Source organism: Octopus bimaculoides, chromosome 10 (genome assembly GCF_001194135.2).
Source record: "Octopus bimaculoides isolate UCB-OBI-ISO-001 chromosome 10, ASM119413v2, whole genome shotgun sequence".
In the NCBI taxonomy this organism is placed as follows: domain Eukaryota; kingdom Metazoa; phylum Mollusca; class Cephalopoda; order Octopoda; family Octopodidae; genus Octopus; species Octopus bimaculoides.
Window position 1 is genome coordinate 84,751,177 of NC_068990.1, and position 14,557 is coordinate 84,765,733.

A 14,557-nucleotide genomic window follows, 5' to 3' on the forward strand; every position below is an offset into this window, starting at 1 on the left:
CCTAAAGCTCCACGAGGCTCCGGCAGGGGATGGTGGCGAACCCTGCTGTACTCTTTCACCACAGCTTCCTCTCACTCTTACTTCCTGTTTCTGTTGTGCCTGTAATTCAAAGGGTCAGCCTTGTCACACTGTGTCACGCTGAATATCCCCGAGAACTACGTTAAGGGTACACGTGTCTGTGGAGTGCTCAGCCACTTACATGTTAATTTCATGAGCAGGCTGTTCCGTTGATCGGATCAACTGGAACCCTTGACGTCGTAAGCGACGGAGTGCCAACAACAATGACCAATAAATATAATTAAGATATGAAATTAATTATATAGCTTCCAAATTGAGTGTATGTTTCAAGTCGCTTCAGCTACAGAGTTTCCTTTTTTGTACTCATAAAGCATTACGTACCTTAAATGCTCTTTGGATATTTCCATGTTAGAAAGAGTTTTAACCAAAGAAATTTTAATTCTATTATTCTGTAAAATAATATTTAATTAATTTAAATGTACACAAATGCATAAAAATAATTTTTAATTCCATTAGACATTCTATAATACTATTAAATTTCGTTGAATTTTAAAAGAGGTAAAATCATACAGAACTTATGGGATGACCTGATATAAATAATATCAAATAATATAGTACTCAATATGTCGAGTAATGTATTTATATATTTATAAAGCAATAGAAGTAAAATATCAGGCTACCAAATGTTTCGTGCCAAGCAACTCATTCAGGCCCCGTATCTCCACATGTTTAGAGTTATGAAAAATATTTTGGGAAAATACATTTATAAACGTTTCCACTTCTGTTAAGGCGAATAACTCTTTTAGATAGTCATTGTGAGTTATTTCTCTTTGATTGTCTCAAGAATTAACATTGACGATGCTGGAAAAGAAAAAAAAAATCTGTTGAAAATTGAGGAAGAACGATTGAAAACAGGTTATACATTATCAATAGAGAGAGTTGAAAAGAATAGAAGTGGGGGAACACGAAGGTGAGTTTCGAAAGAAATAATATACAGAAATGCAAGAAAGAGGAAAAGCAGAAAAGCAAAGCGATGGTAAAGCAAAGCTGAAGAGAGTTTAGTGTGGAGCAATTTTTTTTTATTTTTAACACAAAGGTTTTTCATAATATCTCTAAATATGGAGATATGAGCCTGAATGAGTAATTGGTAGGCCAGCAGTTTATACATATTGCTTTATAAAAATATTTATGATGTACATTGAAACAATATGCATGTTCCTGGAAGTCATATGTCTAAAACAGAAAAATGTCTTTTATTGAGCAGTGGTCTTCTTGATCTTTATTTGAGAATTATACTGTAGTACTAATTCTTAAATATTCCTCCATTGTCTACTACAGGATCAGGTCTAGCTTATTTGTTTCTGACATTTTTATGTTAAGATTTATATGGGTCTTATATTTAAATGTATCTATATCAAGATTTTAGTTTATTAGTAGTATTAGTCCATCAGAAATTTAGTGGTTTATAGGATTTTTATGTTAGATATTAGCTAGTTGTTATCTTATGGGGAATTTATGACACGTACACACACACTTTTGTCATTCTTTATTTTTATGATGAAGGACTAGCATTCAAAACAAAATTCTCCCCTTTGGTTGTAAGCATGAAACTAATACATTTATTAAAACTTGCCCCACACGTCTTCTTTTTGTATATTCTTTTACTTGTTTCAGTCATTTTGATTGTGGCCATGCTGGAGCACCGACTTTACTCGAGCAAATCGATCCCAGGGCTTTTTCTTTGTAAGCCTAGTACTTATTCTATTGGTCTCTTTTTGCAGAACTGCTAAGTTATGGGGACGTAAATGCACCAGCACCGATTGTAAAGAGGTGTTGGGGTGGGACACACACACACACACACACACACACACACACACATATATATATATATATATATATATACACACACACACAAGCTTCTTTCAGTTTTTGTCTAGCAAATCCACTCACAAGGCTTTGGTCAGCCCGAGGCTATAGTAGAAGACACTTGCCCAAGGTGCCACAGAGTGGGACTGAACCTGCAACCATGTAGTTGGTAAGCAAGCTCCTTACCACATAAAATAACTAACAGTTGCGTACAAAATGCAATGCTGCACAGTAGTGGAGGTATGAGTATTAAATGCAGAGTATGTGCAAAGGGTGGAGAAAAATGAAGGAAGCAGGTTCTACTGGATGTGTTAGTGTGCATAGGTAATGCAGTACAATGGACTAAGATAAAAATTGAATGTAAGCAGAATCAAATGTAGCATGCAACAGAGATCCAAATGGAATGAAACTGTTGAAGATCAAAGAAGACATGGACCAAGGTAGTTAAAGCTGATCTTAATTTCACAAAGGAGATGAAAAACCCAACAAATGGTAAGATGTTGTGTTGGAGAAAACTCAACCACAGCATGCATGCAAGCATGAAAAGCAAATATAATGATGATGATACCAAATCTTAAAAATTTTTGTAAACTATATTATTTCAATGAAATAGGTTGTATAAGTTGAGAAAAGAAACATTTACATTTAGTTGTTTCCCTGTTTGTCGACGAATACCTTGCTGAATGACTGGTGACATTGTATAATAGCGAAACCAATTTGTGCTGTAGATAATTCTGCGATGTTTCAAATCCAGAGTAATTTCACACATTGTTTAGTTAGGGAAGTAACTTGACATGTGCTGATAAGAATCTAAATACAATGAAAGAAGCAACAAATACCAAAAATGTCTTCATTTAATCTTCCCATCGATATCTTCAATTCAACTTTAGCAATAGGAATTACCTTACCAACAATCATGTATTTTTTACTTGATGTTATATTCTCTGGATTACATTATTATTATTATTTTTTTTTTTTTCTGAAACGACAGGGTATAGGTTGAGTGAGATTTGTTGCAATTTCTAGCAAGTCGTGCAACTGTTTAGAAGCTTCCTTGTTGATTCATATTAAGAAAATATTATAAATTTCTGATGTATTCATCTTCAGATATGTCTATAATTGGATTTTGATTTGACACTAATAGGATTTTCATTTAGGTTCTTTTAAAAGATATCATCACTGTGTCTAATTAGAAAGGGGAAAACACTTAAAAAATCAGAATTATAGTTGCTGAGTTCAAATACAAGTGAGATTAACAGTCAAGCACTGATGTTGAATTAATTTACTGTACCCCACTCTCTCTCCCCAATATATCTGGCCTTCTACCAACAATAAAAATTAGCATTACGCAGAAATGTCAATTTTAGCCAGGAAAAAAAAATGTCCCATTTCATTTAAATACTATATTAGTGTAATTAAACAATATTTTAACGACATTATAAAGAAACATTGTGACTTGAACACAATGGCATTACACTTATGCGAAGATAAAGTTGAAATGAAATTACTTAATTCATTTATACAGCTTAATGTTCACGAGAAATACATAAACGTCATAACATCATTTGCGTTCTTTCCATTGCAAATACTAAATATTGTGCCGAGTTTAAAAAGATATTTGTCATTTAACTTAAGTTGGGTTTGGCTGGCACATTCCATCCACTATAATTCCTCCACCCCTTCTTTTTTAGTTTATAGTAAACCCTGGACTACATTATCCAGTGTAGCCCTCTTTTAAGGCGGTAGGGCATGGTTTGGAAGATTGGCTGCTGTTTCTAGTGAATGAAGCGCCACATACTCCCTCGTCGGTTTGTAAAAAATTGACACAAACAACATAGCGCTAGACAAGATGCATTAAGGTAAATAAATAAATAATTACAGTAGAAGTAAATAAGTATCAATATTATAGTAAAGCCTTTCAAAAAAAAAGTTTTGGACAAGCATCAATATCACGCCTTCTGTATACCCTTCTTGCCAAAAAAACACCGGACAAAATGCTTAGCAGCATCTCGTCCGTCTTCACACTCCGAGTTCAAATTCCACCAAGGTCCACTCTGCCTTTCATCTTTTCGAGATCGATAAAATAAGTACTAGTCAAGTACTGCAGTCAACATAATCGACTTTCGCTTCCCCTCAAAAACTGCTGGCCTTGTGCCAAAACTTAAAACCATTAAGGATTGTTTATTATAATAATAATTATTATTATTATTAATAAAGGTACAAGGCCTGGAATTTCGACCTCGGTACTTTATTTTATCGACCCTGATAGGATGAAAGGCATACCGGCGGGATTTGAACTCGGAAATGGTCATAAGTCTATCACAAAGTTTCTAACTTATATGAAGTGAAGTTTATGCCATCACCTTCACAAAAAAAGCTATTAATGGCTATAAGTGATGTCAGAGTTGAAGGAGAATAATTTACCTTCGTGTTTAATACGTTGACCAAAACAACTTGAAACAAGATCCAACATGTTGTCGTCGACTGCTCTTGAAGGAATTTTGTTTGTTTGTTTTAATGAATGGGCTTGCTTATGTTAGCTAAACTTCATATGTTGGATATGAAGTCAGTAATAAAACAAGAATGTTATTGAAATTCACTTAGAATAGTATTAGCATCAACTGTACCAAAATCTAGCTTTTAGCACGTTAAGTCCGTATCGAAAGTGTCGTCAAAACAAATCGAATGCTTGAATTTTCCACGCAACTCTGACAGGTCCGGTGTAGCAGCTCACTGATTGGTTGATTTTATATAGTGTTCTTGTACATTTCCGGTTTTCTCAAACCAGCTGATACTTAACTATGGAGGACCAACAATGAAATAAAATGAATATGAAATAAGATAAAATGGGAGGTGATTTAATCTCTTTATAACTTTTTTTTTTCTGATTGAGCAGGTTTGAATTTGATTATGTTTCTTCGAGGAAGCCCAAATAATTCAGAATCATGTCCTTATCAGTCACTAAGCCTCCTAACAAAGATTAGATTTCTCCAATTAGCATAATATAGTATAGTAATCCCTCGACTATCGCTGGTATTAGTTCCACCACCCACCACGATAGGTGAAAATCCGCGAAGTAGAAACAGTACTGTACTGTGTATTTTTTTATATTATTTTTATAATTTATATCATCATCATCATTTAACGTCCGCTTTCCATGCTAGCATGGGTTGGACGATTTGACTGAGGACTGGCAAACCAGATGGCTACACCAGGCTTCAATCTGATTTGGCAGAGTTTCTACAGCTGGATGCCCTTCCTAATGCCAACCACTCCGAGAGTGTAGTGGGAGCTTTTACGTGCCACTGGCACGAGGGCCAGTCACGCGGTACTGGTAACGGCTACGCTCAAAATGGTGTTTTTTACGTGCCACCTGCACAGGAACCAGTCCAGCGACACTGGCAACTACCTTGCTCGAATGTTTTTTCACGTGCCACCGGCACAAGTGCCAGTAAGGCAACGCTGGTATAAATGGAAAACAACACCACCGAGGAACCGATATAAGCTTAACTAATAAACCGTGATATTACGAGGTATTACTGTAATACTTTTAGTGAAATAAAATTGTAATGACTGTTAATTTTTTTTGTTTTGTTTGTTTCCTTTCTCCAACTAAGAAAAACATTTTAATCAATCAGGAATTTGTTTTTGATGTAGTTTCATGTTTGTGATATGATGTAGATTGAGAAACAACATATCTAATAGACTATGTTCATTAATTAGTCTATATGTTTTAAGTTTTAGGTTTGTTGTTCCCTGTGTTAGTTTTATCATGTTATGTATCAGTGATTGAATAGGTTTTCCTCGTTGTACTATAATTTAATATCAATTTCTTTAATTTGATATTGCTTGTAGAAATAAGCAAGTGTTGGTATAATAGATATATTATGCTAATGTTTCACCACTTCCGATTTCTGTTGATGCTCAGGCAGCATTTATGCTTCTAATGCTGTTGACTTCACTGGGTCAAATGGTACTACCCAAGTGCCAAAACCATAGTGATATTCATTAGCAACTGATGATAGTAATGTATATTTGATGTGCTTGTTTGTGAATTTTTTCATATTTCGGGGTCTCATTATTCCAAGTTATCCTTTGAAATAATAAAGTGTTTTTGGATTCATGGTTTATGATGGTTACTTAAACAGATAGTAATTGCTTTACTTCATAGATAATCTTATAAGGCTTGGATAACACTTAGATAATGGTTTCTAGTTTGGGGAGGCTCCATGGCATACATCTTTTTCTTCTTTATTTTCATTCCATACTGTATGGGGTGGATACTGTAACATATCAGGTTTTCTATAGAGCTTACCAACCCCTCATTCAACCCTTTTCGATTTCTGGAGAAAGGGATGTTATGTGTTGTCCAGTGAAATGTTTCTTAAGGCACAGCACAGCTAATTCATAGAGAGACAAACAGACAGAAGAAATGATCCCAATTCTTGATTGATACTTTATCCACTCTGGAAAAAAGAAAAGCAATGTTGATTTTGGTATCTGTTCATGAGTATCCCAGTTTTTAGAATAGGTATATCATATCCCTGCAAGTCATGAGAAGCAATTGAAAAGATTGGCTCCGAGAAGGGCATCACTGTCCAACTTATGCTACCATTAAACATCATCATCATCATCATCATCGTTTAACGTCCGCTTTCCATGCTAGCATGGGTTGGACGATTTGACTGAGGACTGGTGAAACCGGATGGCAACACCAGGCTGTAGACATAAAAATGATAATGATGATGATATATCTCACAAGCTTACCAAACATGCAACACAGATCACATGATTTCAAAGGTAGCTTCTTAACTAGTCTTGCCTGCCTCTCTCTCACACATACATACAAATGCATAATTAAAGAGAGGACATTTCTAACTTCAACTTAGAGTAATATTGCATATCTACACAGTAGTGTTAATCTCAGGTTTAGGTACCATTGTGTTCTGTACAACTTTCTTCATGACTATGACCAACTTGCACCAGAGAGAGCTTAAAGCAGTTCCAGATGTGACATTACTGGTACAGGTGTAGACATATGGTTTAAAAGGTTCACTTTATAACCCAAAAGGTTATGAAGTGAATCACTGAGAACTTGTCTCTGATAAAGGATTAGGAATAACAAAGAATTATATGCATGGCTAAACATACATACACACACACACACAAATGCATGTGGGTGCATGTACAAGCAGACAGAAAGCTGAAATATATAAAACAAAAGAATTTAGACATTTTATAAGCAACAGAATCAATTGTTTGCTTGTTTTAAATTTATTTTTAAAAAATCACACACACACATACCAAGTTAAAATTATCTTAAATAGGATAAAATTATGACAGCTCAATTAGGAAAAAAAATAGGAAAAATAATCAAGTTAAAATAGGGAAAGAAAAAAAAAGGATTATATTTTTCGTTAATATCAAACAGAAGAATGATATTTTGTTGAAATGTTAATAAATAGAAATTATGTATAAAAAAAAAAAGAGCAATATTTTAGGGGGCTTGTTAAAAATGTATTTTTATTATTTAAAAAAAAAAAATCTTTGTAAATAAAATAAAGAAGTAAAAAAAGAAAATAGTAGAATATCAAATAAATAAAAATAGATGTAGTAGCCAACTAAATAATAAAAAATAGGTATGATAGTTAACTATATAATTAAATATATGCGTGGTAGCTAATGAAATAATTAAAATTAGAGTGTTAACTAAATATAGTAAATGAAATATAAATAGGTCTAATCAGGATTGATGTAGTAAAGTGTAAATTAAAGCAATCCCACTGAAGACGTTATTATTTAGCCTTTGGTTAATCCTGTGATCAAAGGAATTTCAACTATGACTATATAATCTCTTTCCTATTACACATTATTATTCAACATATCCTTTATTTACATTGTTAGGGTGCAATTTAAAGCAGAATTGGTTGCTATTTTTAGCATTGCAGGAACCCCAAATAGTTTTTGAATTGAAAAACATATTATTACTCAGAGGTACATTTATGTTGTGTAGTAATAATAATAATAATAATAATAATGCATACAACGAGTTTCTCTGCCCTAAGTGTACGGAAAACACTCGGCGAGAAATGGAAGAAAATTTGAAGAAGGAAGAAAAAAAAACATAATAATAATAATAATAATAATAATTTTGGCACAAGAGCAGTAATTTTGAGGGGAAAGGTAAGACAATGCCATTGACCCTAGTAATTGACTGATACTTTAATTTATTGGCACAAATGATGAAAACAAAGTTGTCCTAGACAATATTTTGAACTCAGAACATACTGAGCTGGAACACGACTGCAACATCCTAAAACATTGGCCCTCTCGTTCAGCTCAGACAAACATGAAAAACATACATACACACACAGATAGCAGCAATATAAATAGGCTTCACTGCCCAAAATACTCAGTTGAGATGCATACCACCAACTATAACTGTAGTGGAACAACAGCCACATTCTAACTGAGTCTATCTTCCTTACATCTGTTGCGGCAAGCATCAAAATCTATGGCCATACAAGAATAGCTTAGACAATCGGAAGAGTGCAATGAGTCCAGTCTGTCACACTGCACCTTATGCAGTTCATCATTGCATGTTGGAGTATGCAGTATGGTCCTCAACGAAGAGGAGACATGATATAACTAAGGAAAACAGATCTGTAATTTTTGTGTCATTATTTAGTCATCTACCTGCATGTCATATGACTGCTTGACCAGGGATGACCAAGGGCTGCACAACAACAAAGGCATTCTCTATACGAATGGAGAGCAGATTCTATGATACTTGTATGCAAAGTGTAATATTGCATGGTAGAGTATAAAAAAAAAAGGGAAAAGAAAAGAAAAAAAAAAACCCATCAGATCTATCTAGCACTTGTCTAGCACTATTTTATCATCTTCAAAAGTAGAATTGACTTCAGTGGGATTTAAATAATAATAATAATAATGAAAATAATAATAGTAATAATAATAATAATAACAATAATAATAATAATAACAATAATAATAATAATGACAATGATGAAAATTATAAGGGTTTCAAATTTTGGCTCAAGACCAGCAATATTAGGGGGGAGGTGACAGCTAATTACATTGGTCCCATTGCTCAACTGGTACTTAGTTGACCTCGGCAAAATTTGAACTCAGATAGTAAAGACAGATGAAATGTCACTAAGCATTTTGTCCAGCATGCTAACAATTCAGCTAGTTGACCACCTTAATAATAATAATAATAATAATAATAATAATAATAATAATAATGATGATGATTTCAAATTTTGGCACAATGCCAGCAATTTCGAGGGAGGGGATAAGTTGATTATATCGACCCCAGTGTCCAACTGGTACTTATTTTATCGACCCTGAGAGGATGGAAGGCAAAGTCAACACCACCAGCATTCAAACTCAGAATGTAAAGTCGGAAGAAATGCTGCTAACCATTTTGCCCAGTGTATAATAATAATAATAATAACCGTACATCAACCCCAGTAATGGTAGAAGAAATGGAGTGAGGGAACAGTGAGTCTGTGAGCAAGACGTTGAGGTGTGTCACTGAATGACTTCATGTATCAATCAGTTGGTTAAGAAGGGATTTGGGGAGATGTGTGCGAATGTATGTGTAGTAGCAGCAATGTTCCAAAAGTGGATTAATACTTTATATTTTAACCCTTTAGTGTTCAGTTTACTTTGTCAAATGTAATGCTTATTTATTCACATTGATTTTAAAAAAATCATGCATTAGCTTATAACTTGGAGATTTCGATGATGTGAGTGTTTATTTTTTAGAATGACATTGTATGGTAGGTGTAAGAGGCCAGATTGGGCCAGTTTGATCATAAAACAAAGATAACATTTTGGCCGGATAAGGCCGGTTTAAATGTTAAAAGGTTAAGGAAGTGAAAAGTTTGAGACTCCCGTTTCAGCTGGAAGCTGGTGTAGTGAGACGGTAGAGAAAGGAGTGGTTTTATTGTTCTTGATTTTCTCTCAGTTACTCTTCTACATCAGAGGTTTCGTATTTTTCAAGAACTGTTTCCACTATATAAAATATATACATACATAAAGATGACAGACCTGCTAGCAAATCTGTCGTGTTTGCAAATGTGGGTTTAAGTTCTACAGGCAGCCTTCAACTGTTTTTCATCCAAACAGTTTTTTAAACTAATACTCTACACACTGTTATTTATAGCTTTATCTACATAAATACACGAGCATACACACTCATTCATACAAGTGTATATAAATATGATTGTATAAATGCACACCCTTCTATGTAATACCCCTTCACTTCTTGTTCAAGTTTGTATCATATTATTTTGCACTGTATTGTAATATCTTGTGCTTTGTTTTTGGGGTTTTTTTTTTTTGGTCTGTCCTTGTAACAGTTAAAGAGAGTATCTTAGTCAGATACCAGAGACAAATAAATTAACAACATTTGTACCATAGTGAGAAACCATCAAATATCCTCAATATTTTTAATATCAATCAGTAGAGAAGAATTCAATGAAAAAAGAACCAGTTATATACCCGGATTGACTGAATCAACAGTATTTGTTCTTCACAGACTCATGATGTTTTATGCTAATTTCATCAGGCAGGAGAACCTGTAGAGGTGATGGAGACGATTCCCCTTTCTCTGACTAACTCATGAAAGAAAAGTAAAGGAATCAACACCATATTATTATTATTACTAAAGCAACAAGCTGGCAGAATTGCTAGTACACTGAAAAAAGGGCCCAGCGGTATTTTGTCAGTCTTTACATTCTGAGTTCAAACTCTGCAGGGGCCAGCTTTACCTTTTATCATTTTGCGGGTAAATAAAATAAAGTTGAACACTAAGGTCAGCATAATCGACTTAATACCTCCTCTAAAATTGCTGGCCTTGTGCCAAAATCTGAAACCATTATTATTCATTATTATTATTATTATTATTATTATTATAAATAAGAAGAGCTTTCTCCCTAATCATTTAAAAGTTTGTCAAAATCGTCTTCTTTTCTTACGGATGCTGAGACCTTTACCAAACCATCCTGGAATTGAACGAGATCGAGACTGACTGTATAATTTACCTTGTGAAGAAGACTTAAAACTAGCGTCTACTTCTTCACCTTCCCCCTCTTCTTTGCAGTGGTCTGCAACCGGTTGAGCAGATTCTGTTTTGATATGAACACTATTGGCTACTGAAACTCGGTCACCAGACTCTGTATTATTCAAATTGGAATGACCCACTCCATCATCATCATCATCATCATCATCACCTTGCAGAGCTAACAACTTAGAGAACTTCACTTTGTTATAAAAACAACTAACACAATAACGAGGAGTAGTAGTAGTAGTAGTAGTAGGTTTGGAAGTCATATTTCTTTGAGATTCATTCGTTTGGTTACTGGTTTTACTCTCACTACTACCACTACTGCTACAAATACTACTACTACTAGTGTTACAAAACTTTGGAAATGACTTACAGCCATGCAAAGATTCAAAATTAGGACGAGAGTCCAAGTTACATTTACTGTTGGCTAATTGTTCGTCTTGGCACATGGTAACTTTGCAATCAGCCAATGCCGGTGGTCGACTGACGACGAAACCAGCAGCTTCGACAAGAGTGTGAAACTGATTCCAAGCAAGATAATCATGTTCCATCAAGATAGTTGCAACTGAGCACCAAGGTAAAGGGAGGGACTTTTTTTGCATGGTGTTTAAGGAACGTGGAAAATTCCTTGGCCGCCGGCGGCAATAGGAATGGTCTTTATCACAAGAGTTCTTAAGAAAACATAGCGTACATTCGCTGCTGTCAACAAACCTACAACTACACATATTGCTTTTCAAAGTTAATTTTAAATTCGTGTTCTCATAACTGGAGTCTAAGGCATTGGGTAGGTGGTGTTTGTCATGTGGAAAACTCTTTCCAGACGAACTTTGCAAAGATGATAGTGCTTGGCAAGAATGTTGGCTTTGGATTTCTGTTTTAATGGAAGATATCATGGCAGGAGATGATTGTTCAGTTTCCTTATTCTGCATAGATTCAGAATTCGATTTCTTGGACTTTATACAAAATTTTTCCTTCATGGAGTCAGGCACTTTAAGTTGTTTAGCAGTGGTACTCTTGTATTCATGGGCACATAAAGGGACAGCAAAACGGAACATAGGATCCTTTTCCCTGTTACAAAATATAATTGAAAACACATATGTATATATAAATATACCATAAACACACATACACACATACATGAACTCATATTTACATTTATTCATTTGTTTTGCATCCAATTTTCCAGGCTTGCATAGATTAGATGAATATGTTATCGAGGCATTGTCTTACAACTGAATGGTCTTCTTGTTAACTTTTATCTGCATGTCTGCGTGTTTATGTTTACCTGTGTAAAACACTGTTTTGCTTAATGTCAAGGTGTTGCTTTACCTGTGTAAAACATTGTGTTGCATTATTCAGTCTGGAATGAACAATGGAATTGACCTGATCAATTGAAATGCTTGAAGGCAGTGCTTCAGTGAAGTGACAGTTAAATTACTGAAATCACTTGTGTTTGTGTGTGAGAGAGAGATAGAGAGAGAGAGAGTGAAAGAGAGAGAGACAAAGAGTGTGTGTGTGAGTGTGTGCATATATGTGTGTGTGAGTGTATGTGTACCGTGCTTGTGTAGACCTGTCAAGCCAAGTGAGACCGTAGTCGTGTCCGATGCAGGTGTCAAGTCAATGGCACCTCGGAGTGGTTGGTGTTAGGAAGGGCATCTAGCTGTAGAAACCTTGCATAATCAGATCAGAACCTGGTGCAGCTCCCTGGCTTACCAGTTTTCAGTCAAACCATCCAACTCATGCCAGCATGGAAAACAGATGTTAAATGATGATGATGATACACACACACATGTGTGTGTGTTTGTGTGTGTGTGTGTGCATGTGTGTGTGTGCATATATATATATGCAAATGTAACTAATGAAATATGATAAAACACATTACCTTAAATATTCAGTAATTTTCCACCCTAATTTTTTCATTATTTGATCCATGACATCATCACATCTTCCTTTTAAGAAAAAGAAGAAAAAAAACAATAAGTTACAAAAATACAATAAATAAAATATCAATGAACATAAACTATTTATACGATGTAAATTGCTACATAACCTCAGCCACATGATTTACAGGGAGAGGAGGTGAACTGAAACTATATTCATGTATGCATCATGTAGACATTGATGACGTGAAAGAACTGGTGGGTGGGTAGGTAGGTAGGTGGATAAGCTGTTTAGTTTCAACATTTTTTTTTGATATTGCATAAATAACTGATACACATTTTATATTATAAGGTTAATATTTGAAGGGAAAATATTTGCAGCCAAAATGTAAACTCTTTTTGGCCTACTTCTACTTTTTGTGGTGGTGTTGATGGTAGTGTGCTCCTACCATCAAGCCACAACACTTTTGCCAACCATGTGACCTTATTAGCTACAGAGAGTGTGGATAGTAGACTCAAGAGAGTTTTAGACACATGTCAAGTAGTAGCCAGTTCACATCCTGCCACAAGAACTATGTTGTACCCCATGGACAAGATACTGAGCTCTCAACACTTAAGACTAGCTAACTACAGGTGTGTGCTGCAGGGTGACATATAAGTTAAACAGTAACACTGTAACATCAATATCTATAACTATAGCTAATACCTGTCTATCTTTGATATAAGTTAAACAGTGACACTGTAACATTAACATCTATAACTATAGCTAATATTTTTCTACCAATTTGTAGATTCTGGAATTCACTGGCAGGAAACTTCTCCAATGGCTCAAATTAAACTTGGTACTTAAAATTCAATGAAACCCTTGTTGCATTAGTGCTTGCCAATGCTGAATTTATACACTACTCCACAGCATACATTTGGAACTATAAAGACACAAGTGTTGACAGTTAAACACCTTGACCCCCAGGATATAATATTGTAGTGAAAGCATATAGTTTAGTGGTTAGGTTATTCAGCTCATAATCTTAAGGTCATGAGTTCAATTCCCGGTGATGCAGTGTGTCCTTGAGCAAGACACTTTATATTTCACATTGCTCCAGTCCACTCAGCCTGCAAAAATGAGTCGTACCTGTATTTCATAGGGGCCAGCCTTGTCACATTCCGTATCGCTAAATCTCCCCGAGAACTATGTTAAGGGTGTTTGTGGAGTGTTCAGTCACTTGCATGTTAATTTCCCGAGCAGACTGTTCCATTGATCAGATCAACTGGAACCCTCAACCTCATAACCGATGGAGTGCCCATCTATAATATAGTGCCAGGGACAGGATCAACTCCATGCCATTAAGTAATTGTCAAATACACTCCGGACTATCATCCACATTCTTTTAACTAAAGAGTTCATGCAATAAATACAAAAACACAGTATTTACATAATAAGTAACAAACCTCTTTGTTGGAGAGCCATTGCCAAAAATTCAAGAAATATGTTAAAGGAGAATCAGTTTGAATGAGATAGCAACTATGAACAAGATAGCAACAAATAAGTGACAGCTGTGTTTATCTAATTCTATTCTGAAAGAAAGCATAGAATGTTGAAATATGTCTCACCATTGATCTTTAAAGTTGCACAAACATCTTTTGGTGTCCATTGTAAATTTACAATAAAAAGTTTGGGTCGTTTTGAAGGTTTTCTGTC

General features: G+C 34.9%; 2 protein-coding genes across 5 annotated transcripts in view; both read right to left on the minus strand.

The window, feature by feature from the left end:
- The window catches only part of LOC106871332 (uncharacterized), a 30,639-nt gene extending 26,031 nt beyond the window's left edge, over positions 1-4,608 (minus strand). Inside the window, exons 1-2 of one of the 4 annotated variants that reach the window (XM_014917731.2) lie at positions 4,309-4,608; positions 2,528-2,694 (exon numbers count right to left, since the gene is read on the minus strand). In XM_014917731.2, the coding sequence (XP_014773217.1) occupies positions 2,528-2,653 (126 nt within the window). In that variant the 5' untranslated portion in view covers positions 2,654-2,694; positions 4,309-4,608. Of the gene's footprint in view, positions 1-399; positions 488-698; positions 880-2,527; positions 2,695-4,308 lie in introns of those variants that run through there. The other 3 variants (XM_052971341.1, XM_014917732.2, XM_052971342.1) reach the window with 3 other exon arrangements.
- Positions 4,609-10,228: 5,620 nt separating this feature from the next.
- Positions 10,229-14,557, minus strand: part of LOC106871322 (NAD-dependent protein deacetylase sir-2.1) — a 12,863-nt gene continuing 8,534 nt past the window's right edge. The window contains exons 9-11 of the mRNA XM_052971345.1: positions 14,470-14,556; positions 12,861-12,927; positions 10,229-12,046 (exon numbers count right to left, since the gene is read on the minus strand). Of these exons, the coding sequence (XP_052827305.1) occupies positions 10,867-12,046; positions 12,861-12,927; positions 14,470-14,556 (1,334 nt within the window). The 3' untranslated portion in view covers positions 10,229-10,866. The remainder of the gene's footprint in view (positions 12,047-12,860; positions 12,928-14,469; position 14,557) is intronic.